General features: G+C 41.2%; 1 protein-coding gene across 1 annotated transcript in view; it reads right to left on the bottom strand.

Moving 5' to 3' along the window:
• The window catches only part of TRMT61A (tRNA methyltransferase 61A), a 41,792-nt gene extending 22,819 nt beyond the window's left edge, over positions 1–18,973 (bottom strand). Inside the window, exons 1-2 of the mRNA XM_044661884.1 lie at positions 18,894–18,973; positions 13,409–13,770 (exon numbers count right to left, since the gene is read on the bottom strand). Coding sequence (XP_044517819.1) covers positions 13,409–13,739 — 331 coding nt within the window. The 5' untranslated portion in view covers positions 13,740–13,770; positions 18,894–18,973. The remainder of the gene's footprint in view (positions 1–13,408; positions 13,771–18,893) is intronic.
• Positions 18,974–26,845: the final 7,872 nt, after the last annotated feature.

Genomic DNA, 26,845 nt, shown 5'->3' with positions numbered 1-26,845 from the left:
CTGGAGAACTGGCAAAGAGCCTGAGACAATTAATAGCTTCAATAAAGGAGCCGGACACAAACTCAATAGAATTTCCATATAGCAATAACAAAATCCAGGAGTAATAGAGAAGGAAAGTCCCATTCAAAAGAACCACAAAATGCCTAAACTAGCTAGAAATCCCTCTCCTTGGGAACACTCAAGACTTATAGAGATACAATTACAAATATGTAAATGTATATATGTATGTATGTGTGTGTGTATATATATATATATATATATATCAAAGGGTGGTGTTCATGGAAGGGCCACACCAATATAATAAAAATGATTCTGTTACCTAAACAAATTTACAGATTTAGTGGATGACAGGCAACTACCAAGAGGATACTGGATGAAATAACAAAATTTCATTTTTAAAAAATCAAAAGGTCTAGAATCTTAAAGGAAATAATGATGGGAAAATAGCATTTCTGTATCTGTCTCTATAGAAGGCACCATCAAAACTATTTGTTAAAAATCCCCCCCCCAAAAAACTACTGGTTAAAAAGTAGAAAGCAGAGATAAGTGGCATATAGTTCATTAAACTAGGCCTGGATTCAGCAAGGTCTGAGTTCAGATCCAGCCTCAGACACTTCTTATCTGTGTGACTCTGGGCAGGTCATTTAATCTGGTTTTTCTCATCTGTAAAAGGATCCGGAGAAGAAAATGGCAAACTACTCCAGTATCTTTGCCAAGAAAATCCTACATGGGGCCATAAAGAATTGAACACAACTGAACAATAACAAAAAGTAGAAAAGTATATAGGTGGAACTGACTAGATTAAAAAGAATCCAAAGCAATTAAACTCAATAATCCTGTTATTGAATTTCTGGTAAAACTGAAGAGCAATGTGGGTAGCTTTAGACCTACATAATAACATTATGGTAATAATAGCTAGTGTTTATATAGCTCCTACTATATGTCAGGCACTGTGCTAAACTCTTCACAAATATTTTCTCATTTGATTCTCACAATAGCCCGGGTAGGTAGGTGTTATTATTATTCCCATTTTATAGTTAAATAAAGGGGAACAGTCTAAGTGACTTGCTCACGGTCACCGAGCTAACAAGATCTAAGGTTGCATTTGATCTCAATTCTCTATAACTCCAGGCCAAACACTCCATCCACTATCCCACCAATTGCCTATACTGTGATAAGCTTGAAATGAATAAGTGTCCAGAATATTAATGTCATCTACTATTTAAAAAATTGAAAGAAAACCCAATCAGGGAACTTTCCCAGCTATGGCTATTAGGAGGATTTTTAACTAAACACAGGATAGAAGTAATCATAGAAGAAAAGCAAAATAGATAATTCTGACTGCATGAAAATAAAAAGCTTTTTCAGGAACAAAATCAGTGTAATGAAGACAAGAACAGATGAGGTCAAATGTGAAAGAACCTTTACATCAAATATGGATATTTCTCATTCAAGATATATAAAGAAATAGTACAAATACATAACAATAGAAGCTATTTCCCAATGGATAAGTGGTCAAAGGATTTTGACAACCTTTATTACAAAGAAGTTGGGTAATCTAGCAGGTCTCAGGCAATTTTGGGTAGTGAGGAGGGATAAAAGGTGATGAGGTGAATTGGGAGGTGAATTGGAAGGGGGATGAAAGAGATAGCTGAGTGTAGGGAAGGATGAGGTGGTATATAGGAAGGTAAGGGAATGACAGAAAGTAAACAGGAGGGCAGCTCAAACAGGGTTATTCACCAAGGCTAGAGACAGAGGATATTGGGGAGATAGGCTGAACCCTTCAAGCAGGGAAAGTATCTCTAAGGTACAGGGGAATTGGGCCAGTTAGAAATGTTTTATATCTGGCAGGAGAACTTCTCGTTAATTTCTAAGTCCCTTGAGGGAGGAGACCAAAGGGCTCCTCCCTGCCAGAGAAACTGATGGCTGCAGGAAGTCTAGGATAGGTACTTCCTGCCAAGATGGATGCCTGAGGTTCCCTCAAGAAATAAAAGAAAATAATTCCTTCCCTCTTCAGCTCTTGCCTTAATCTTCCATACAATGATTCACCAGAGGCTTTGAGTAGGTAACAATGGGGATTTATTAATGTCAGGGATAATCAGAAGGAGAGAGGGGTTTAGGGTTTTGTAACAGCCACTAGGGAGAAAGCTGATGGTGGGGGAAGGGTCACAGGAGGGGTTAGACTGAGAGAGCCTGCTCTCTCCCAGTCAGGAAGATTTGACTGTCTTAAAGTAAAGTATTTACTAAATCAATAAAATAAAGGATAGCTTGATTTAAGGATGTCCTACTTGCCTACAGAAAACTAAACCCATGATATCAAATCACCAAAAGCCCACCCTTCCTCCCAGGGCCCAAAGGGAAATTCAGGGAAAAATAACAGGGATGTAATATGGAGAGGTCAGGGAGAGGTCCAGAGAAATCAGTTAGGTCCAAATGCCCCAAAAGACAGAAACACAGGCCAAGACAGAGCCAAAAGCAGAGCCAACAGGCAAAGTCAAAGCCAGAAGGCAAAAGCTTGGAACTATTTATAGCCTCAGGCTCCAACTGACTTTCTGAAAATTCTAAAACTTAACTTCCAGGGCTGCTTACAGTTGAACTTAGCAAAAGCAAAAAGCTCTGGGTTCAAATAGGTGCTGAAGGCCTTTCTTGCCTTCCAAATGCTCATAAAGATTCATGAAGAGAAGCAGAATAATAATTCTCATTCTGTAAAGGAGAAAACAGAGACCCAATGAAGGGCATTAACTCCAAATTCCACACTCAAATACTAGGCAAAGCTGAAAGGAAGGCCAGCATCTCTACACTATCAGCCCAAAATGGATGGCAGGAAGGAAAAGTCTCTTGGTTGTGAGAAATGATTTGAGGATTCATAATGGCAGCAACATCAAAAGCTCCTAACATCAGTTAAGGAAAAATACAAAACAGAGCTTCTCACAAGTGCCCAGTGACCCTGGGCTGGGGCCCATCTCTGAACAACCATTGTTCTAAGCCCTCATCATTATTCCAATCCCTCCCACTACTCAGTCACCCTTTTCCTCCGTCAAGGGCTTCAACTTGGAAAAGCTGGCTGAGTAGAAAGGGCCTCAGCTCTCTACTCACCTTCCTGGAGTGACTAGTTCCAAATCAGCCTCTTTTGAAATGCAGGTCTCCAGCTAGCTCAGTCAGGCAAGGCTAATTTAGGGGGATAGATTGTCCAGAAAGACCAGCCTCCTACCCATTTCTGGTATGTGGAATGGTACCCAAGCATCTTTGTAAAAGATGGAATGGAAAATGCCCCAGACGTGGGAATCAAAAAGCTAGGTTCAAATCTTACTTTCATCACAAATTTAGGCAAGTCACTTACTCTAGGCCTCCGTTTCCCTAGTTGTAAAATAACAGGGCTTAGATTAGAAGATCTCTAAGATTTTCTATCACTAATTAAGATCTTTAAGGCTTTCCCTCAGATGGTAGCTCCCTGGAAATGATTGGGAAGCAAGGCTAAATCCATTATCTGGAGACAGACCCAGTGGATCAAGCTGTAGGCCCTGTGATATTGCTGCCATTTTGCTACATGCTCACCACCCATGAGAATCAGAGAATTAGAGCTGGGAGGCCCCTTTTAATTCTGACATCTGTGATTCTGAGGCTCTCCCAGTGATAGCACCACAAGCTCAGACTCAGGTCTCAACGGAATGATATCACAGGTTTGGCCTCCCTAAAACTTCTCTAAAAACCATCATAGTTCAAATGGGATATGGTGTTGCTGAGAAAGAAAAATATCTAGGCTGAGAACTGAGAAGTGGGTTCAAGTAGTGGCTCTGTTCCTTACTTGCCATGTGACCTTGGGCATATCACTTTCCCTCTCTGGGTCCTTCCTAAAAAATCAGATGGTTGGATTAGATTATTATTTTTCTATTTATTCATTTTATTATTATATATTGTAGATAATATATTATTATTTACTATATTTTATTTTTATTATTATTTAAGGTCCCTTCTAGATGTGACAATCTATATACTCCAGGGCTCCTTCCTACTCTCATATTATATTATGCAAAGGTCTCCCAAGGTCGACATTTTGTCTCTCTTTGATGTGAGAGAGCCAGCCCTTCTACCCTGTCAAAAGTCTTTTCTACTCTAAATTCTCTCTCCCCAACACACATTACAATCCTCAACAGGAAAAGCAGTGTGACAACAGAGCTCAAACAAAGGGCCCATTCAATACTCAAGTCACTTGCAAAAACCAAGCCATCTTTTAAAGGGACCCGTCCTCCCGAGCAGAAAAGGGATAAGCTTCAGCTAAAGGATCTCAGCAAAAAGCCCCAGCAGGTTAAATCTCATCCCTAATGTTTGCCCTGGGAGGGTAAGAAGGCCTGCCCACTGAGTGTGACTGGGAAACTAGGCTCTGTCCACTAACTGCACACAAATCTGACCTTTGAGTCCATTCTGCTACATGCTCGGTGTCATAGAATTGGAGGTGGGCATGCCCTTAGAACACGAAATATAGAATGTCAGAGCTGGAAAGGTCTTTATTTATTTTTAATTTTTTTATGATATTGTATTATAAATTGTTTTTTATTTATTTATTTTTTAAAAATAACTCTTATTGTAATGGACTTCTGTACTAGCAGCAATGCTATGACCCAGGACAATTCTGAGGTATGGTAAAGAACACTACCCACATTCAGAGGAAGAACTGTGGGAGTGGAAACACAGAAGAAAAACAACCGCTTGAACACATGGGTAGATGCGGACATGGTTGGGGATGTAGACACTAAACGACCACACAAATGCAACTATTAATAATATGTAAATAAGTCTTGATTGATGACACATGTTAAAACCAGTGGAAATGCATGTTGGATATGGGGGGGGGGGAAGTGAAGGGAAAAGTAAAAACAAGAATTATGTAACCATGGAAAATTTTTCTAAAAAAATAAAATAAAATAACTCTTATCTTCTCTCTTAGAATCAATCAATACTTTGTATTGTTTCAAGGCAGAAGAGCAACAAGGGCTAGGCCATGAGGGTTAAGTGACTTGCCCAGAGTCACATAGCTTGGCAGTATCTGGGAAAGGACTTTAGAAAGCATACAGCCCAAACTTCTCATTTTACACTGGGAGAAACTGAGAAGAGACTTTTGAAAGTCATGTCGTTGTCAGGTCTCCAGAATACCAAATGCATGGGAATTCCTCTCCTCTTCTCACTTCTTCCATCTCCTTCTCCTTCCCTCCTCTTTCCTCCCTTACCCCATGCAAGCCAAGGCTAGACTATGTCTATGACATGTAGGATCAAGGGCTCTGGACTTGCCACAGCACCTCAGAGTTGTAGGGGGCCCCCAAGAGGTCAGGTTCCAACCTGTACCTGAGTAGTAATACCCCTCTGACACCCCCAACAAGCTGCCACCCAGATCCTGCTCAAAGAACTCTGGTGTCAGGGAGCTCATTCCCCAGCATGGATACACAATATAGTAGTGATGGGAGACTTCAATTCTGCAGTAGTGCCGGGGCTCTGCCAAAAGCAGAGATGACACATTCTTGGCTTTATTCTGGAATTTCATTCTTCAAAAGATGGAGGAAACAATAAAGGAAACTGCTATTCTGGATCTGGTACCCATCAACAATGAGAAAACTGGCTGTCGAAGAAGAAACAGTTAGGGATAAGTGACCACTCTGTCCTAGAATTTTTGAAAGAGAAGCCCTATGGGGCAGCTAAGTGACTCAGTAAATAGAGAGCCAGGCCTGAAGACGGGAGGTCCTGGGTGACACTGCTTAGCTGTGTGACCCTGAGCGAGTCACTTAACCCCCATGACTTAGCCCTTACTATTCTTCAGTCTTGGAATCAATACTCAGTATTGATTCAAAGATAAAAGGTAAGAGTTAAAAAAAGAAAAAAATTGAAGTTCTAGTGTGACAAGCACCCAAGATTTGGGGAAAACAGGTATCAAAGGGTACAAATGGTCCCAAGACCTAAAATGATACAGTGGAACTCAAAGAATCACAGACTTAGGGCTGGAAGGGTCCTTAGAGCTCACCTGACCCTGGATCTTTTCTTATATTGTAGACCCCTTTAGACCAATAAAACCTATACTTGTTCAGTCATTCAGTTGTGTCCAACTCTTTGTGATCCAATGGACCATACGGAATTTTCTTGGCAAAAATATCAGAGTGGTTTATCATTTCCTTCTCCATTGGAGATTAAATGAGTTGTCCAGACTGGTAGTAAAGGTCTGAGCCCAGATATGAATTCAAGTCTTCCTGACACCCTATCCACTGAGCCACCACACTGACTCCTTAAAAACCTGAAAACTAAAAAAACCAAAAAACTTAAAAACTCTTTGGCAAAACAATGTTTTTAGATGCATAAAATAAAACATATAGGATTTCAAAAGAAATCAATTATATTGAAACAGTTATCAAAATAGATTAAAAAAAATGTTCATAGACCCCAGATTAAGAAGCCCTGATCTGGCTCTACCTCCTAAATTTCCAGGAACTTGATAAGAACTGACTTGTCCAAGGTTGCCTACGGATGAAAGAGAAGTCAGTAATTTTTTTAAAACTTTACCTTTTGTCTTAGAATAGATACTAAGTATCAGTTCCAAGGCAGACGAGCCATAAAGGCTAGACTATTAGAATTAAGTGACTTGCCCAGGATCACACAGCTAGGGAGTGTCTGAGGCTAGATTTGAACCTTAGGACCTCTTGTCTCCAGTTCTGGCTCTCTATACACTGAGCCACCTAGCTGCCCTTTAGCAGTCAATATTTGAACCTAGGTACTCTGACTCCAAAGCCTAATGGCCATGAAAGAGGACAAGAATAAAATTCTAATAAAACGAAGAGAAACAATTCTGAGAAAGGATAAAGGAGAGAATGGTCTAAAGAGACCAGTTGTGGATACACTGACACTTCTGTCAACTTGGAGAAATCAGAAAAAGAGAGCATGTAACAGAGAATGAATGGTGCAGGGGATAGAGCACTAGGGAATCTTCCAGAGTTCAAATCCAGCCTCAGACACTTACTAGCCATGTAACCCTAGGCAAGTCCTTTAGCCCTGTTTGCCTCAGTTTCCTCATCTATAAAATGAGCTGGAGAAGGAAATGGCAAACCACTTCAGTATCTTTGCTATAAAAAAGAAACAAACAAAAACCACACCAATTCTGAGGGATTTATGAGAAAGAATGCTATTCATATCTAGAAAAAGAACTGTGGGAGTAGAAATTCAGAAGAAAAACTGCTTGATCACATGGGTTGATGGGTATATGACTTGGGGGTTTGGTTTTAAAAAATTACTTTATTATAAAAATGAATAATATAGAAATAGGTTTTAAGTGATAATATATGAATAACCCAGTGGAATTGCTTGTTGACTCAGGAAGGGGGAAAGAAAAAGGGGAGGGAGACAATAAGAATCATGTAACCATGGAAAAAAATTTTTTTAATTAAAAAAATTTAAAAAACCCAAATGGGGTCACAAATGACTAAAAATGCAGCACAGTCACAGAAGAGTCACAGTCAGGAACACTGAAACTCAAAAGGTACAGAAGTCCGAGAGGGATGCTGAGGCCAGCAAAAAGGCTTTTATTCCATGATGGGGGAAAGAAGCAGGTTTAAAGGATGGACCAGATCATTGCTTGGAGTGAATGAAACCATGATCCTGAGAAAGCTCAAGTCTTCTTTTGGTCTCTTTCTCTGACAGAGGAAATGAATAGCCACAAAAATGGTCAACGAAGTTGAAACCCCAAATAAGTGAGGTGAAAGAGCCCCCAGGTATCCTCAGTTATTTCGAATGACCAGACCCAGATGGAGTACATCCAAGGACTTGTGAAAAGCAAATGGACAAAAAGAGAAATGGAAGAGGGCTGGGGAAGGATAAATGTCTCAATGATCAAAAACTAAAATTTGGGGCTCTCCTCTACCTCACTTGTCCTCTCCCTCATTCTCTCCCTCTTCTCTCTCTCTCATTTCTTCTGTCTTCTTTCCATCTCTCTTGTTCATTCTATCTCTTCTCATTCCTTCTGTTTCTCTCCATCTCTAATTCCTTGTCTTTTTTCCATCTGTCATTCTGTCTCCCTCTCTTCTCATTCCTTCTCTTCATCTCTGGAATTCATTCAGTCTATTCTCTCTCTCTTCTCTCATTCCTTCTGTTTTTCTCCATCTCTAATTCCTAGTCTTTTTTCCATCTCTGTCATTCATTCTGTCTCTTCTCATTTCTTCTGTTTTTCTGGATTCAATTAAACACACGTTTGTTAAGCATGATCAGTAGGGGAGAACTACAAACATATATGTGAAATAGTCTCTGCCCTCACAAGGAGGTTCCATTTTATTGAGCAGACAAGAAATTCTCTAAGAGGACACCTTCACTCAGATGATTTGCTTAGCTGAATCCATCAGACTTTCGAGACCAGCATGGAAGGGGCAGTGAGGCAAAGAAGAGGAGCTAAAGAGGGAGACTTGAGAAGAGGGACTATAATATTCCACTTGCCACAGCAGACTGTGTCTATCTTACCTACTCTGTACAGCTCCTCACTCACACTGTGCCTAGGCTAGAGCTCCTAGAGCCAGATCCAGGTTTGAAACTAAAGGAGAATGGTTCCCAGTAGGGTCCACAGGCCTGGAGGATAAGGGGAGAACATGATAAATCATCTCAGGCATTCTTTCATTAGGCAAACTGCCTAACTTCTACCACTACTTCCTTTCATATTTTATATTTTTTTATATTTATTGCAAATAAATATATAGTTTTTAAACCCTTACCTTTCATCTTAGAATCAATACTGTGTATTGGCTCCAAGGCAGAAGAATGGTAAGGGCTAGGCAATGGGGGTTAAGTGACTTGCCCAGGGTCACACAGCTAGAACGTATCTGAGGTCAGATTTGAACCTAGGACCTCCTCTAGGCCTAGCTCTCAACCCATGAGCCACACAGTTGCCCCCCATTTATATTTTATATATCCTGGGAAACCTAACTTTCATTTCTTGCTTGATTCCTAACCCTCTTCTTCAACACTTTTGCTCACTATCCCCCAAACTAAAATGCCCTTTTACTTCTATATGTTGAAATCTTCCCTGATCTTCAAAGGCAGTGCTCAGATGGCATCTCCTCCAGGAAGCCTAACCTAATTTCTCTCTTCCCAGGCTAGAAGTGATTTTTTTCCATTCTCCAAACCTTTTTCCCATAACTTACTAGCTCTCTAATTTTTTTTTTTTTTTTTACCATCTGTCACATGCTGTATCTCTCTCTGTCTCAAGCCTTATCCCTCTACTAGATTTGAGTTCCCTGAGGGCTGAGATTAGGTCTTATCCTTCTGCCTCCTCCCACAGCCCTCAGAAGAGTTTTCTGTACCCAGCCAGTGTTCAGGGAATATGTGCTGAAGGAATGACCAGGAATAAGAAGGCTTGGATTCTGTTCTTGGCTCTGCCAACCAGTTTGCTATAAAACTTGGATGAATCACTTCATTTTGGGGGGGCCTTTATTTCTCCATCTTAAAAATAGTGAATAAAAAAATATAGCTATTCCTACCTTCTGCACCTTTCCCCTAGCCAGGATTATCATGAAAATCAAATGACATGGCAGTTGGAAATATGTTTTGTTTTTGTCACTTTAGTTGTGTCCGACTCTTCATGATCCCGTTTTGGTTTGTTGACAAAAATACTGAAGTGCTTTGTCACTTCTCCAGCTCATTTTACAGATGAGGTAACTGAGGCAAACAGTTAATTGACTAGCCCAGGGTCATGTACCTGCTAAGTGTATGAGGTCACATTTGAACTCAGGTCCTCCTGATTCCAGGGCCAGCACTAAACCACCAAGCTTTACAAACTATTAAATGTTCTGTTCATATACAAAAATACTGAACAATATCATTAGATGGCTCAGCTGATTGAAAGTGAAACCCAGAGATAGAGGGACTTGGACTAGCTGTATGACCCCGGGCAAGACACTTAACCCCCATTGCCTAGTCCTTACTGCTCTTCTATCTTAGAATCAATACACAGTAAAGGTTTAAACAAAAGAAAAGAAAAAATAAGATAAGAAAATATTGCTATTATTATTATCAAGTCCATGAAGCCCACACCAAGCACAGATGAGGGAGAGGGACAGATGGAAGCTCCAACAAGGACCTGATGGGCAGCCAGGCCTGGACAGGCATGGGAGAATGAAAGAAGAACATGCCAATCCTAGTCCTTTCTCCCACCTACCTCCCAGGGCTGGGCAAGAAGGCTAAGACCTTTTCAGGAAACATATTTCCCACAAAGGGTGGGCCCCAAGGAAGCCCAAAGAGAATGACAGGGTGGGGACAATAGTTTCCTGATAGTCTACAAAAAGGAAAACTGAGGCCCAGAACAAAAGAAGTAACTTGCCCAAGGTTATGGATCCTAATCCATGTTAGATCAGTTTCTCTTGATTCCCTGGCTAAGGAGCCTTCAGTAAAACCATTGGCCTTTCTCTGTTTAGTGAACTGACCTGTAAAAAACACTCACTCACTCACTCAAATCACTGGACAGAGATAGTGGGAACAGTGAGAAAAAAACACAGGAGATGACTAACTAGTTCTAATCAGGCTCCCTGGGGGCAGAGAAATAGGCTTAGAATTCTGGAACATCTCCAGAAAGTAGAGAAAGTGCTGGGTAGCCCACCCTCCTGCCAAGCCAGATTTGGCACTGTCTTATTCATTCATTGGAGTCCTGGAATCTTAGCATTAGAAGGATCACAGATTACGAGCCAGAAGGAATCTTATGAGATCATCTAGTTCTTTCCTCTCAATTTATAGATAAAGGAACCAAAACAACGAAATTAACCTACTCGAGGTCACCCCTACCCCCAGATGCCAAGGAAGGCATCCTGGGATAGTGACAACAGCTTTTTTTTTTTGAGCTATTTTTGAATCCTGGCTTTGTAATATGTATTGCCAGTATGACCTTCCTAGAGGAAAGCTGGATTTTCTCACCTCCATACCTTAGAGGTAGCTGCATAGAGGGCTGGGCCTGAACATGAATTCAAATCTAGCCTAAGATGCTTCCTTATCTGTTTTGACACTGGACAAGTCACTTTGTTTCTCTCTACTTCAGTTTCCTCAACCATAAAATGGGAATAATAATAGCACCTACCCCACAGAGTTGTTATAAAGAACAAATGAGATATTTACTTTACTTTTTAAAAAATTAGATTGCAAGTTTTTTGAGGGCAGGGAGCGTTTCTGCTTTTCTTTTTTATTCTTGGCACCTAGAAGCAGGTATTAATAAATGCTTATTAATTAATAAGTTATAAATAAATATCTGACTCTTCCATATGTAAAAGGTTCTCCTTTGCCTTCTTTTGTAAGTTGAGTTCTAAACACTCCTTTAAAGCCCCACACAAATACTTGAGAAACCTTCCCTGATCCTCCTTGGCCTGTAATGGACTTCTTCCTTGGACTTTGCTATACTTTCTTGGCACCTGGATAATGTACCTAATGTTTAATATTAGGTGTCTCTCCCCTTTATTAGACTATAAACTCCACAAAGACAGATATCCTGCCTTCCCTATACTCTGATCTCTTTCAGATAAACACACCTGCTGAATTGAAAGTCTATTCTAAAAATTTTCTTAAAAAATTAAAACAACAAAAAAAGAAAGTCTTTTCTAGCAATAAAACTATGGCATCTAGTCTAATGCCTTTATTTAATGTGTAGGGAAAATGAGGTCTAAGAATGGGGAATAGGGAAATATTTCTTTAATAAAAAACTTCTCTGTAGGGTAATAAGTTCTTCAAATAGCATTCAATTTACAAAATTTTCATTTATCAGTCGTTCTGACATACCATTACAGAATTAAATTAAGCTCTCACTCCTCCCACTATGGTCAGCAGGGTTAGGGTTTAGATTTGGTTAAATTTTGCCAATCATCCAAATATTTGCAAGTACACAGTCCATAATTTGAAAACATGTACCTGGCAGATGTCTCTTTAAGGGGATCTTTTGGAATGGACCCCAAGAAGTCCTTGATTAAAGATCCAGGAACTCAAAGGAAAAAAGAAGTTCAAGAATTCAAGAGACTCACCCAAGCTGGGTCACATAATCAAACCCAGACTGGGTACAAGGGTGCTGGGCTGGTACCAGAGGCCTGAGGTCAAAAAACAGTAGCCAGCTGGGCAGGGGTCTTCAAATCCCACTCACTGATACCAAATGTATCAACCTAAAAATAGAGGACTTCCAAAGTAGCAATAAGGATCTTTAAATCAGGGTATAGGAAATGCAATTTGGGGTTACCCACAACAAAGGAGAGTACTGAAGTACCAACTCTAAAGGGTGTCAATTTTGAAAAATACAGAAGCACTAAAGTAGTCAGGCAAATCCAATCTTTAATCGGGACAAGAGACAGTGCTCAATATTCAGCCTCCACAGAGTCAAAGCCCTGGGACTCTGGGAAAAGTGTCTTTCAGAAAACCTACCACCGAAGATGATTTTACAAAGAGTAACAGGGGGCAGCTGGGTGGCTCAGTGGATTGAGAGCTAGGCCTACAGATGAGAGGTCCTAGCTTCAAATCTGATCTCAGACACTTCCTAGCTGTGTGACCCTGGGCAAAATCACTTAACCCCCATTGCCTAGCCCTTACCACTCTTCGGCCTTAGAATACACAGTATTGACTCCAAGACGGAAGGTAAGGGTTTAAAAAATTAAAAAATAAAAATAAAAAACAAAGAGTAACAGAACTTGGGGGTCTTATATACCTTTTGTGGAATAAAGGACAGGGAAGTATAATTGATTAGCTTTACAATGGCCACAAGGAAATGAGGTGTCCAGGGCTGGATTATCAGGAAGAGGCTGATGCTTTACAATGGATACAAAAGGCTGATTCTAGCCAGGGGCTAGCCACCTGGGAAGAGGTACTAGGGATAAGACAATACCTAGCTACCTAGGAAGACAAAAAGGGTACTTAAGATTTGATTATCTAGCCGATAGATTCAAGCTCCTCCATTTCTGGGAGCAGGGAAGGAGGAGGGGAGGGAAATAACATGATTTATGTAACCATGGAAAAATAAATTAATTAATTTTAAATAAGATTTTATTACTAATCTTACCAAAACTGGGATCATTAAATACTTTAAGGTTTATAGTTTAGTCAGAGACAGGTCAGTCTGAGACTTCCCTTAAGGCAAGTTCCCATGACATAGGGGCAAACTTGGAGGGTTCCAAAAACACAGCAGATAGTGGGGAGGACCAGGTGTAAATAAAACTTCAACAGGGAAGGCAGATCTGAGGGGGCAACAACAGGGAGGAGTGAGTCACATTTGGAAAAATCTAATATCTAGATGTGATTAGTGGAAAGTTGAAGGAATGATGGAATCAAAGTCTGATCAAATCAAGGAGTGCTGAGTTTCCAAAGATATCAGAAGACCAGGAAGTCCTTAGGATCAAGGCAGCCCCTTATCATTGCATTTAACAAAGCTCACCTGATTCACAGACTATGGAGCCAGGTTTCAGTTCCAGCATCATGGTGATGATGGAGATGTCTGTGGAATAGAGAATCTGGGTCCGGTGTGGGAGGTTCAGGGTCCAGAGCTCAGGGGTGGGGTGGAGCACATATACCCAGCCCCCCTTGCTACAGGTCACCCGAGAGCCAAAAGGTTGTCCAATGAGATGGGCTGAATGGCGGATCACACCATACTTGGTCTGGGTCTGAGCCCCACGTTGGACTTGCACAGGGAACATTGAGCCATGGCCCAAGAAAATGATGGCGGTATCACCCTCCTTAATGAGCTCTTCGTACTCAACGAAACTCATTGTGGAAGTCTCCAGAAGCTTTCCTGCCCTTCTGGAAAGAAAGAACAAAGTTGTATAAATATAGAGGTTTGTGCCTGGCAGGACCAGAACCATGAGTTCTAGTCCAGAAAAAGGCTCCCAGTAAAGGACTTTATCATAAATACCATAAAGCCTACCCAAACCTTCATTTTCTAGCTCAACTGTCACTTCATCCAACAACAATAATAAACTATCCATTAATAGAGAACCCTTGAGCTTTATTAAAAAAAAAAAAAAAAAAAAGTCTTCCTCCCCTCAACCCCAAGAGGAAGGTCATACAAGTATTATCATTTCCAGTTTGCTGATATGAAGACGGAAGTAAAGTGACTTTCAGAGCTCCTAAGTGTCAAGTTTTCCCAGATTCCCCACCCACCCAACCAAATAGATAAGGCCTTTCTCTTTTGGAACTCATAGAACACTAAGTTTGCATTTTTGCAGTGCACTTAACATGTATCATTCTGTATTATAATACTGTGTAGTTTCACTAAAATGAACTGCCAGAGGGAAGAGGTCTTCCTCTCTTCCCCTTCCCCTAACCCACTCCCCACAGCCAGTGATTCTAACTGCAAAGGTCAAGGAAGCAATGTAGTCAAGGCTAGGTGACCTGGGAGGGGTGAAAATCAAGAAATACTTATTGATCTGAGACATCACGATGAACAAGAGCAGCCAGGGTGGTCTTCATAATGAGGTCTCCCAGATCTGGGCTTTGGAAAGATCCCACTGGCAAATAAGGACTGAAACTCAGGGGAGAGATGAGGGGTGGTCATAAAACCTTAAGAAACATTTTCATAGAAATGATACATCTCAATCCCCTTTAATTCTCACCCATGCCCGCTGTTAAATATACCCAATTTATCCTGTATATAGCTTATTTGTACATAGTTATTGCATGCTGTCTCCTTGAGTTCAGATACTTACTAACTACATGGCCTGAACAAATCAACTACCCCTGTTTGCCTTGGTTTTCTCATCTGAAAATAAGCTGGAGAAGGAAATAGCAAACTGTTCTGGTATCTTTGCCAGAAAATCCTAGGTGGGGTCTCCAACTGAAGAATCACTGAATAAACCAATGCTAATTACTGATGGGGAAAAGAGTGTTCAGAGTGAGAAATTAGTCTGTTATCCTCAAGTTATTAGTTATCAAAATCTCACGGTAATAGTAAATTAAAGACCATTTCTTTAAAAATTTTAATCCAATTACTCTGCTTGAATGTATCCACAGTAAAGCTATTCTCCAATTTGTTGAAGATGTTAATTTGCTTGAATGTGTCCATTGCAAAGTAATTGTAAAGCTATTCAATGATCTGACTCCAACATCTCTAGTATTTTTTCCTATGAGGAGGGAGGCAGTCTGGGGGAGAGAGAGAGGTGGGAAGAGAGAGAGCTCTCTGCCAGTCTCTGTCTTTTTCTCTCTCTCTCTCTCTCTCTCTCTCTCTCTCTCTCTCTCTCTCTCTCTAGCATTACATCTTACGTGATGGTTTTCCCTAGTCATATTTTTTCATAGTGATTACAGAGGGTGTAATTTGAAATTTTCAAGGTCCTCTCAATTTCCACTCCACACAAGAGGTAATCAGGAAAGGCTTGAAGGAAACAAGGAATTCCTAGTTAAAATTGTGGTTCCAGGAAATCTAGATAGTTTGTGCAAAGGGATATAGCTAGGTTGAAGTCAGACACTACTAGATAGCTAGTAGGCCAAACTGGCTGAAAATACAATTTGTGAAGTGGAATCATATGAAATAACCCTGGAAGGAGAAACTGGAATTATATCGTAGAGGGCCTTTTAAGGCCTTGCCAGGCTGTTTATATTTTATTCTAGAGGCAGCTACTGAAATTCTTCAATGCTAATAATATGATAGTTATATATGCATTTTTTTTAACCCTTGTACTTTGGTGTATTGTCTCATAGGTGGAAGATTGGTAAGGGTGTATATATGCATTTTAAAGTTTATAAATCATAAAGCTAAAGCTCAGATGTGATAATATATTGGGGAGCAATGGCTGTGGTTAGGCCTATGTTTGAGGAATATTCACAGGAGGCAGAAAGACCAAGTAAGAGGCCATTTGAATAGTTCAAACAAGAGGTGATGAGAGACTGAACCAATCAGGATAGCAGCTATATGAGTTGAGAGGAAGGGGCCAAGGGAAGAGATATAGAAATAGAATTTATTTGTTTGTTTGTTTGTTTGTTTAGGATTTATAAGACTCCAGCAACTAACTGGACATGGGATAAGGGAGGAGTTCAGGGACAAGAAAGATTCAAGAGTCAAGGATGACTCCAAGATTGCAAATACGGGTAGCTGGAAGAATGGAGACATTCTGGTCAGAAAATTAATAAGTTTTTCACTCATAAGGAGGTGGAAAGGGCTGGAGAGGCAGGGAGGTGAGGAATATGTCTTGTTTTGGACAAGTTGATTTTAAAGATGTGGCTGGGACATCCAAGTAGATTTATTCAGCTGGCTTGATTAAGGACTGAAACTCAGAACAGAAAGGAGAAATGAACATACAGATTTAACTTCATTCTCAAGGGATGGGTGAGGGACAGGAGGGAGGGAGAGAATTTGGAACTCTCAAATTTAAATTTTTTTTAAATTTACATGAAATTTGGACATATTTAGGAAATTTAAAAAATGTTTAAAAAGATAACTTCATAGCAATAATAATTGAATTCATGAGAGCTGATGAGAACCATGAGAGAAGGGAGAAAGAAGAAAAAAGGGCCCAGAACCAAATCATAAGGGATATCTATGTATCCAAATGTGGATAGAGCACTAGACCTGGAGGCAGGAAGACTTGATTTCAGATCAAGCCTTAGACACTAGTTATGAGACTTTGGGCAAGTCACTTACTCTGCCTTAATTTTCTCAACTGTAAAATGGGGATGATAATAAAAGCATCTATCTCCCAGGGTTATGGTGGGGATCAAATAAGAGAATATTTGTACAGTGCTTAGCAGAGTTCCTAGCTGTACATGTTGTCGTTTGTGGTTTCAGTCACATCCAACTCTTGGCAAAGATATTAGAGTGGTTTGCCATTTCCTTTTGCAGATATGGAAACTGAGGCAAATAAGGTTACGTGACTTGCTCAGGGTCACACAACTAGGATCAGAAGCCAGATTTGAACTCATAAAGATGAGTCTTCTTGATTCAACACCTGGTACTCTAATCACTGTGCCACCTTGCTGCCCCACTAAGCACATAGTAGGTACTTAATTCTTGTTTCCTTCCTTCCTTGATGGATGGGAAGTAGATAATGATCTTGAGAGGGAATCAAAGATCCTAAGAAGGAAAAGACTGGCAAAAAGATAACCAAAAGAACACTGTCAGAAACCAGGAAGAGGACAAGTATATAGAAGGTGCTGTTAAAGAGATGCCTAGATAAATGAGAACTTTAAAAGATTTGATTTGTTCAACTCTCTATTTGGGGAGACAAGAACTCTTTTGGGTCAAAGAAAAAGGGAAGTGGGCACTGAATGTCTCATCCTGAATATCCTCATATTTGTGGGAGTTAACTTCCCACTGGGTCTCTGGGTACTTTTAAAAGGCAAAATACATGTTGGAAATGAATCTGATTTAAGAATCAGGAGACAAGGGTTCTAGTAAATACTGGTGAGGAAAAAATTGAATGAAACTTGGACCTTGTACAGGAACAGGAACAGGGAAGGGACCCAGAAGTGGGACAGACAAGGAGTAAGGGATGGCAGGCAAAGGGAGGTGCAGGCAAAAAGGGGTTGGGGTTTTTATACAAGGGAGACTGAAGGAAATGGCATGGGGATGGAGCATTATGGGAAAGAGTAACACAAACATTGTATGGATGTATACGGATGGATGGATATATAAAGGTTCTTTATACACCAATATAGCACCATTCTGGGCAAGGGTAATACACACAATATCTACCTATAGTATGTCTATATATTTAAAGACCCTTTACAGGTGGCAGGAGGCCTGGACTGAGGAAGACTAGAATTTAAATCTTGCCCCAAACACTTCCTAGCTGTGTGACCCTGGGCAAGTTACTTCACCCTATTTGCCTCAATTTCCTCATCTGGAAAATGAGCTGGAAAAGGAAATGGCAAACCATTCCAATATCTTTACCAAGAAAACTCTCAAAGGGGTTACAAATAGACACATATAACTGAAAACATCTAAACAAAACAAAACAACTAGATTTAAAAAAAATTTTTTTTCAGTGAACCCCTACCATGTGCCAATACTAAGGATTCAAAGACAAGGAAGACACAGCTTACAGCTCCAACACTGATGGGGAGAGGAGAAAGACCTCATTTAGAAGCTGAGCTTTAAAGGAAATGAGAAATTCAAAGGGGCAGAATTGAGAAAGGGAGTAATATATATTTATATCTGTGTGTACATATACATATCTACCATACATACATCTTTTATGTATTTCTTTACATCTTTAGGTCCTTTATATACCAATATATTTTTAGCATTATGGGCAGGAGTAATACACACTTTCTTTTTATACATATGTATATATATTTAAAGAATTATGGGTAGGGGTAATACACACTGTGACACACATACACACTATATATGTATATATATATTTAAAGTATTACAGATAGGGGTAATAACCACTCTCCGAACATACACATTATATATGTATATATATTCATATATATAATTATGGGCAGGGTTCATACACACTGTGTATATATATCTACACATATACAGGTACCCACTATATGTCTACACACACACACACACATATATACTTAAAGGACTTTTATACAACATTTTTATCAAAACTTTTTTGTGGTAAGAAAGAATTGGAAAGAAAGTATTGTCCATTGGGGGATGGGTAAACAAATTTCGGTACTTGGCCTGAGTAGTTTGGGTTATGTGCCCAATACCTCATGAGGACCGGAGGGAATGGAGCGACTGGGGCCTGTGGGCAAAGGGCACGGGATGGTCTTTGTGACTTTCCAAGCCTTATTTTCCCCCATTTGTCATTTGAAGTCTCGGCCTGGAGAATGACTAAAGTTTCCCCACTCGCACCCCCAGACTGCTGTTTGGGGACAGACGCCACGAGGAGTTAGGGTAATGGGGGTGGGGGTGGTTGGGGGTCCCTGGGTCCTGCTCGTCCTGCGCAGCCCCGCCCGCCTCGGAGCCTCACCTGGGGCTGCTCCAGGCTCCTGCCCTGCCTGCCCAGCTGTCCCGCGGGGTCCGGCGCGGGCGGGCTCCGCACGTGGTCGGGGGCAGCGGCGGCGGTAGTAGCGGCGGCGGCGGCGGTGGCGGCTCCAGGAAAGCTCAGCTTCCTGGCCGGGCGCTCAGTGCTGACGCCGCGAAGCCGAGCTCGGCTCCTCCCCCGGCCCCGCCTCCTGCCGCCCGGCTCGGGTCCCGGGCAGCGGCGGTGAACGAAGCCCTCGGTCCGAGCGTGGAGCGCTATTAGTGCGATGGTGACAAGGACAGCTATTAGTACGATGGGGGGGGGGTCTGGTTTGAACGCCGTACGGGGGGGATGTGGGAATAACTCACAGGATCGAAAGTGGGAAGGGACCGAAGTGCAATCCCCCTACATTTTACAGATGGGGAAACTGAGGTCAGCTAACTTGCCCGAGGTCTCATAGGATGTAAGAGGCAAACCTAGCGCCCTTCAACTCCAGATCTGAAAGCGTTTTCCACTTCGAGCAGGGTCCTTGTACCTTAATTAATCATAATAATCTCATTACCTGTGCCTCTAAAATTTTTACCGCGGAAACTGGAGGACTGCCAATGACTTTCATGTCTCTGTCTGCCCCAACCACGCTCTCCTCTATCCGCTCTTCCCTTCTCTGCCTCCCTCAGAAGCCACAGACCACTGCAGAAAACAGGGCCATAAAGTGACAAACCATCCCTTCCAGACCCATCCACCCCCTCGGGCCGGGCCCTAGCGTATTCCCCTCTCCCTCTCTGCCCCCTCCGTTCCGCCTTTGGACTTCCCTATTGGCTTTGTTGCAGCTGTACCTCGAAGCCTCTTCCATTTCGAGACCTTCCATCTCTCTCCCTTCTCATTTGAGTAGGTTACTGTAGCAAGGCTTGGGGATTCTCTCTTCATAGTAACTCATATCCCTCCTCTTCTCTCTATTCCTGTACCCACCACTGGAATGGCCATCCATTTGGACTTTGGAAATCTCCTTACAATAGGTCTTCTCGCCTCCACTATTGAAATAATTTGAGGGCCTCACAAAGGGGAAAATGAGTGAAGCCTCTCCACCCCTAGAGTGAACAGAAGAGGATGTTGTGATCTCTGGAGAGGAGGCTGTTGCATTTTTATCTTTTTATCATCAGTGTTGAGCACAGTGCCTGAACAAGAAGAACTTGATAAATGTCTGTTGACTAACTAATGGGGGAGGACAGGAAACAATTCTCCCAACATTCACCTCTCTGCTCCCTTATCACCTCAAACTTGAATCACTGGATAGTCTTCTAAGGGGTTCCTCTGCCACCAATCTCTTCCCTCCAAATCTATATTCCTTACAAGTTGCCAAGAACTGATCATGTCACTTCTCTGCTCATAAACCTCCAGTGACTTCTACTACTGCTTCTAGAAAAAAATATAAACTCATTGACCTGGTATTTAAAACTCTCCATAATCTTTTTTTTTTTTTAACCCTCATCTTCCATCTTAGAATTAATATTGTATATTGGTTCTAAGGCAGAGGAGTGAGTGGTAAGGGCTGGATAGTGGGGGTTAAGTAACTTGTCCAGAGTCACACAGCAAGGAAGTATCTGAGGCCAGATTTGAAAGTCCTCCATAATCTTGATCCAACCTATATTTCCAATCTTTTTCCACATCATACCCTGTGAATGGTTGTACCTTCCTCCCAGAAAACTTCCCAACCTAACTTCTCTTTCCTGTCCTCTCCCACTGTCAGCTTCTGCAGTGACAGAGAATTGGGAATGAAAAATTTGTTATCTAGATAATTTTACATAGGCCCAGTGCCTTCAATTACCTCCTTCTTCAATTCTGCCCCCTTTGAGTCCTTCATTTCCTTTTTTTTTTTTTTTTTTTTTTAAACTCTTACCTTCTGTCTTCTAAGACAGAAGAGTAGCAAAGTCTAGGCAATCAGGGTTAGTGATTTGCCCAGGGTCACACAGCAAGGAAGTGTCTTAGGCCAGATTTGAACCCAGGTTCTCCAGACTCCAGGCCTGACACTCTATCCACTGTGCTAGCTAGCTGCCTGCCTCATTTCCCTTAAAACTCATCTCCTAACAAAGGCCTTTCTAATTTCCCCTACCAGCTGCTGGGGCTTGTAGCTCCTTGAGGTTAGAACCTATATTCTCTGTGTTAGAATTTCTAGTATTCTGCACATAGTAGGAATTCAATGAATGCTTATTGTTTGATTGTATCCCCAGCAATTAACATACTGGCCTCCACATTCATGTGTGCACTCATATAAGGAACCCTCAATGTTGAAACTCCCTGGACCCATGCAAAACTTCCTGGAGACACTTGAGAGGTTAAGAAACCTGCCCTGGGTCACATGTGTCAGAGGCATGACTTGAGTCTTCCTGACTGCAGGGTTGCCCCTCTGTCTTCTATGGCATGCAGCTTCTCATCCCTCACATAATCTCTTACTAAATGATTAGTAATTGAATTGAATTGGGAAGGATGGAAGGTACCCACACTTTAAACATTGGGAGGAAAATTCTGAGGGGTTGGTGAGTAGGAGGAGGCAAGAATAGAAAGGAGAAGTCAAAAGACCAGCCCTGACTCACTGACCATTTCTGCTTTCTGGGGCTAAAGGAAGGTGTTTGTCAGCAGATATGAGGCTGATTTTCTGTGACTAGGATCCTCCATTGTCTTGAATCCTTCCAGAGATGCCCCCATGTGAACGAGTCCTGACCTTTCATATAGATTGACCTCTCCAAGGGCAGAGCCAAGGTCTGCTTCTCTGGTTCATGAAAAAGACAAAGGACTTCGGGAAAGTTGACTTGACCAAGGTTGGACATTTGACCTCCACTCCCCTTCCATTATCGCCTTAAGAATTTAGAATCATTCCATTAAATCTAATAAGCATTCAGTACATGCCTACTCTGTCAAAGAGATGGGCATCTAAGTGGTGTTGACCTGAAAAAATATGGAACTATTAAAGTATGATAAAGGTCTCTAATCAAGGCAAAAAAAAATTATAATCTAGGAAAGCACACAGAACCATAATACTGAGACTTCCACTGAACTACAGAAAATGGACACACCGAACCACTAAAGTGGTCATAAAACCCAATCTTTAATCAGAAAAGAGACAGATCCTTAATAATCAGCCACCATAGAGCCAAGTGCTGAATACTACACGGAGTTGAAACCCTGGGGGTTCTGGGGACTGTGTCTCTGAGAGAATTACTGCACTAGATGATTCTCCAAAAAATAACTGAACTGGGGACAGCTGGGTAGCTCAGTGGTTTGAGAGCTAGGCCTAGAGACAGGAGGTCCTAGGTTCAAATCCACCCTCAGACACTTACCAGCTGTGTGACCTTGGGCAAGTCACTTGACCCCTATTGCTACCCTTACCACTCTTCTGCCTTGGAGCCAGTACACAGTATTGACTACAAGTCGGAAGGTAAGGGTTAAAATAAAAATAAAATATTAGAACTTTGGGATTTATATACCTTTTGGGGAATGAAGTACAGCAAACATACACTGGCAGTTTATAAGCAGGCTTGGAAGAGAGGCCGTAGCCAGAGGCTGGGGTATCAGGTAGTGGCCCAACTTACAATTGGTACAAAAAGGATGGTTCCTGCCAGGTGTTGGTCTTGGGGAAGGATCTTTGTTATGATGGGGGAAACTTCTAAGAGAAAAGGGGTGATTGAGGATTTGAACATTTCTATTACTCCTATTCAGGTCACTTAATGGAAGCTTGGAGATCCCTTGTTCAGCCTAAGAAAAAGTCAGTTTGGGACTTCCCTTAAGGCAATTTCTCAAGAGATAGAAGCAAACTTGGGGTTTCCAGAACTCAAGTTGACTGGGGTGATTGTATAATTTTTCTTGGAAGGGAGGAGGCTACAGCTAGGTCTCTTGAGTTCACAAAAACTTGGAGAAAAAAGCAATAGCCAGAGGCCAGAGGGGCTAGGAGCAACCTAGATGCAATAGCTGGAGGCTAGGGCAAAGGAAAGGTATTTTAAATTTGATTGTTTTCTTTAACTAAATCTAGGGAAAGAGGCAAAACCAATCCTTAGTTAATTTAAACATTATCTGTCTTTTGAACTCTTTGTTTTCATACTCTGAGGAAGAGTCTAGCTGGAGATTCTGAAAATAATGTCATTACTGTAGAGCTGGCCTTACTAGCTGTCTGACCCTGGGCAAGTCACTTAATCCTGTCTTCCTCAGTTTCCTCATCTTTAAAATGAACTGGAGAAAGAAATTGGCAAACCACTCCAGTGTCTCTGCCAAGACCCCCAAAAGGGATCATAAAGAGTTGGGCACAACAGAAGCAACTGAACAGCAATACTGCTGAGAATAGTATTAGGAACTAGACATGTAAACAGGGAAAACAGTATGGTCGACACATATAACATATAATACACTAGCACACATACACAAATAACTATAATTTAAATTTGATAATAAGTGCAAAAGGGCCTCCACAAAATGAGCTCAGCAGAAAGATAAATTACACCTTTCAGGGCTGGAAAGAAGAGAAAAGGAGTCAATGAAAACTTCTGGAGGATGAGGCACTGGAGATAGGGCTTAAAGGAAATGAAGGTTTGGCTCAATGGAGTCCTTCCAAGTGTGTACAAAGGCAGAGATGGGAGAGGGCACGATGAAATCATGACTTCTCAGATACTCCTGGGGTGAAGTCCTGAAAGCCACTCCTGGCTTCTCCAAACATCAATAATGAATTGGCTCTGAAACCCTTTAGAATCTTTGAGATACCAGGATGACAGAGGTCCTTCTGATCTTCCAAAATCTCTGAGATTAGAGATTCCAGTCTCCTTCACTTAAAACAGAAAAGAAAAATACAAAGACAAGGACCGAGGAGGGCCTCTCCCCTTATAGCACCATTTCTTAGAACATAAAGTTGTGGAAAAAAATGAATAGATATATGATTGGATCAAATTCCAAAAGATCTTCACAAGTTAAGATCTTAGGTTTAATTTTATTCAGATGAAATTCCAAAGGGATAAATGGGAGTTCTTGCACTTGGATACAAAAAATCAACTTTACCAACATAAGATTTGTGTGGGAGGGCAATATGGTTGGGGGAAAGGAAGGGGAATGGAGAAAAAGGAATAAGCATTTTAAGAGTACCCACTATGTGCCAAACACTGTGCTAGGATCTTTTTACACATATTATTTGATTTTTGTACCAACCCTAAAAGGTAGTTGCTATTATTATCCCCATTTTACAATTGAGAAAATTGTGGCAGACAAACAGTGATGTTCAATATCACACAGCTAGTAAGTATCTAAGGCTAGATTTGAACCCAAATCTTTCTGACTCTATGCCCTGGTGTGCTCTATTCACTGTGCCAACCCATCTTGCCTCATTAGATAACAATTGTTCTTTAAAAGATCTGGAGGTTTTGTTTTTCAAAAGCAATCCAATTCTTCAGCACTTCTTTGGGGATTTTCTTGGCAAGGATACTGGCCATTTCCCCCTCCAACACATTTTACAGATGAAGAAAAGAAGGCAAATAAAGGTTAAGTGATTTGTCCAGGGTCACACAGCTAGTAAGTGTCTGAGGGTTTTAGTGGACTGCAAGTTCTTTATGAGTCAGCAGCATGATATTTTTTTGGTTGGCAAAAAAAATCCTGATGCCATCTTAGACTACATTCAGAAGGACATAGGTTTCAGAGATGGGGAGATGATAGTACCTATCACTGTCTTATGCCCTTCTCACACCTTATTTGGACTATTGTGTTCAATTCTGGGTACTAAAGTTTAGGAAAAACATTGATAAATTAGAGAATGTCCAGAGAACATCTAGAACAGTGAAGAGCCTTATATTTGTACAGTAAGAGGACTGTTTGAAGGAATTTATATTATTTAGCCTGGGGAAGAGAAGACTTGGTGGAGGGGAGGGTGGACATGATAGCTGTCTTCAAATATCTGAAATGTCGTCCTATAGAAGAGAGAATAGGCTTGTTCTTTTCAATCCCAAAGGCAGAACTCAGAACTCTGCACTGGGTGAAAGTTGCAAAAGAAGCCCATTTAGGCTTGATGTGATGGAAAACTTCCTATTAGAGCTATACTTTGGTAGAATGGTCTGCCTCAAGGCCTTAAAGCAGAGGGGAAATGACCACTTGTCAGTGATAGGCTTTCTTTAGAGATGGTCACTGAGGTTTTTTCCAACTCTCAGTTATGGTGATTCTGTGATGCAGAGCCCTATCAAGGTTTTACTGCTTGGCTGGGAGGAAAGATCTTTGCAAACTTTAAGGCCCTATGGGACCAGGGAGAGCGCTTAGATTTTTTTTTTTTTCCCTCCTTATACTGAAGTAGAATCAAGTGGAATGAAGATTGGATTTAGAATCAGAGGACCTGGATTCAAATTCCAGGTCTTCCTTCCACTGATTATCTGTGTGATCTTAGACAAGTCATTTAACTTTCCAAGGCTTTTGTTCTTCATCTGTAAAATGAGGAACTTGAATTAGGTGCCCCAAGGTCTCTTTTAGCTCAGGATCTATAACCCCATGGATGACAGTCATGCCTCAGCTGCCTTCTTCTGCCCATGATTCTCCTTTCCCATTGGCGAGTTCTTCTGAGAATCCCTATGTGGGAAGGCCCAGACTAGCCAACCTTCATTCTCCAGGTGTTTTGACCACTCCTTTTAGCAACCTTGTATTCCCCCCCCCCCCTTAGAATATATGCTACTTGTGGACAGAGACTGTTTCTTACCTTATATTTGTAACCCTAGATGCTTAGATGCTTATGCTACTTGTGGACAGAGACTGTTTCTTACCTTATATTTGTAACCCTAGATGCTTAGAGCAAGAGTCTGGCATATAATAAAAGTATAATACAACCTTCAAGAGATCAGAAAGAAAGCTCCCCGTGTTAGATGCTGCCCTGGGAAGGACATTGTCCTGGAGAACAAGGACAATGAGGAAGAAATAAATGGGTTGCCTACCTCACTATTGAAGAGATTGTCTACATAGATGAGATAATAACAGATTTTAAGCAATGAAGAGGAAAAATGTGCAGGTAGAATGAAAGCTCCTGGAGGGCAAGGACTATTTCATTGTTGTGCATTACATATAAAGGGCACTTCATAAATGTGGATTGATTGATTGATTGTCAAATTCCCCTTACAGAACTGAGGCCTGAGTGGGTATTCATGTAGAAGACAGGTCCGTCACTTTTTCACCAGAGAAACTAGTTAGATTTTGTTAGCAGTGTCTGATACCCAACACCAGGCTCTGACTCAGGGCCGCTGCTCATAATTATAAAAGCTGTAGTCCTTTGAGGTTCTTGGACAAAAAGAGGAGGCTGCTGGGATGGAGTTCAGTTGTAGTTCTCATGCCCAGGCCCCACCTCATGATTGATGTGTTATAAAACATGTCTTTTGAAGAACCCCAAAAGCTATAAAACCATCTCTGCCTGCCTATAGACGCCAAGTCCTAAATACTTCTTTTTATAGAGAAGGGAAGTTTCCATATGGGACAGTCTCTCTGTATGGCCATCTTCATATGTGGTATTTCCTAAAAAAAAAAAAAAAAAAAAAGTAATGTGTGAAAATAGATTGCTGGAACCTGGAGTTAAGAGACTGGACTTCAAATCCTCTTCAGCTACTTGCTAGCTATGAGATCACGGGCAAGTGATTTAAAGTCTTGGAGCCTTAATTCCCTCATCTCTAAAATGGGTACCATAATCTCCACCCTTCTTACCTCACATGACTGTCTGGTAGATATTAAAGTTTTATATAAATGAAAGTTGCTGTGTGGCAGACTCACTGTGTGATGGTCTTTATGGAGGCTTCTACAAGTGCCAGTCTGTTGTGGAGATCTCCAGAGGAGGAGACTGTAGAATTTGAATGGACACCATGATGGTCCATACCATTAATTTTCTGGGGGGTCTTTCTGGGCCTTAGTTTATTCCAAGTGAAAGAAGCCTTCTCTTTCCTTGACTTAAGCTGTTCTTTCCTACC

This window comes from Gracilinanus agilis, chromosome 2 (genome assembly GCF_016433145.1).
Source record: "Gracilinanus agilis isolate LMUSP501 chromosome 2, AgileGrace, whole genome shotgun sequence".
Classification (NCBI taxonomy): Eukaryota; Metazoa; Chordata; class Mammalia; order Didelphimorphia; family Didelphidae; genus Gracilinanus; species Gracilinanus agilis.
This window is presented reverse-complemented; position numbering and strand designations above follow the sequence as displayed.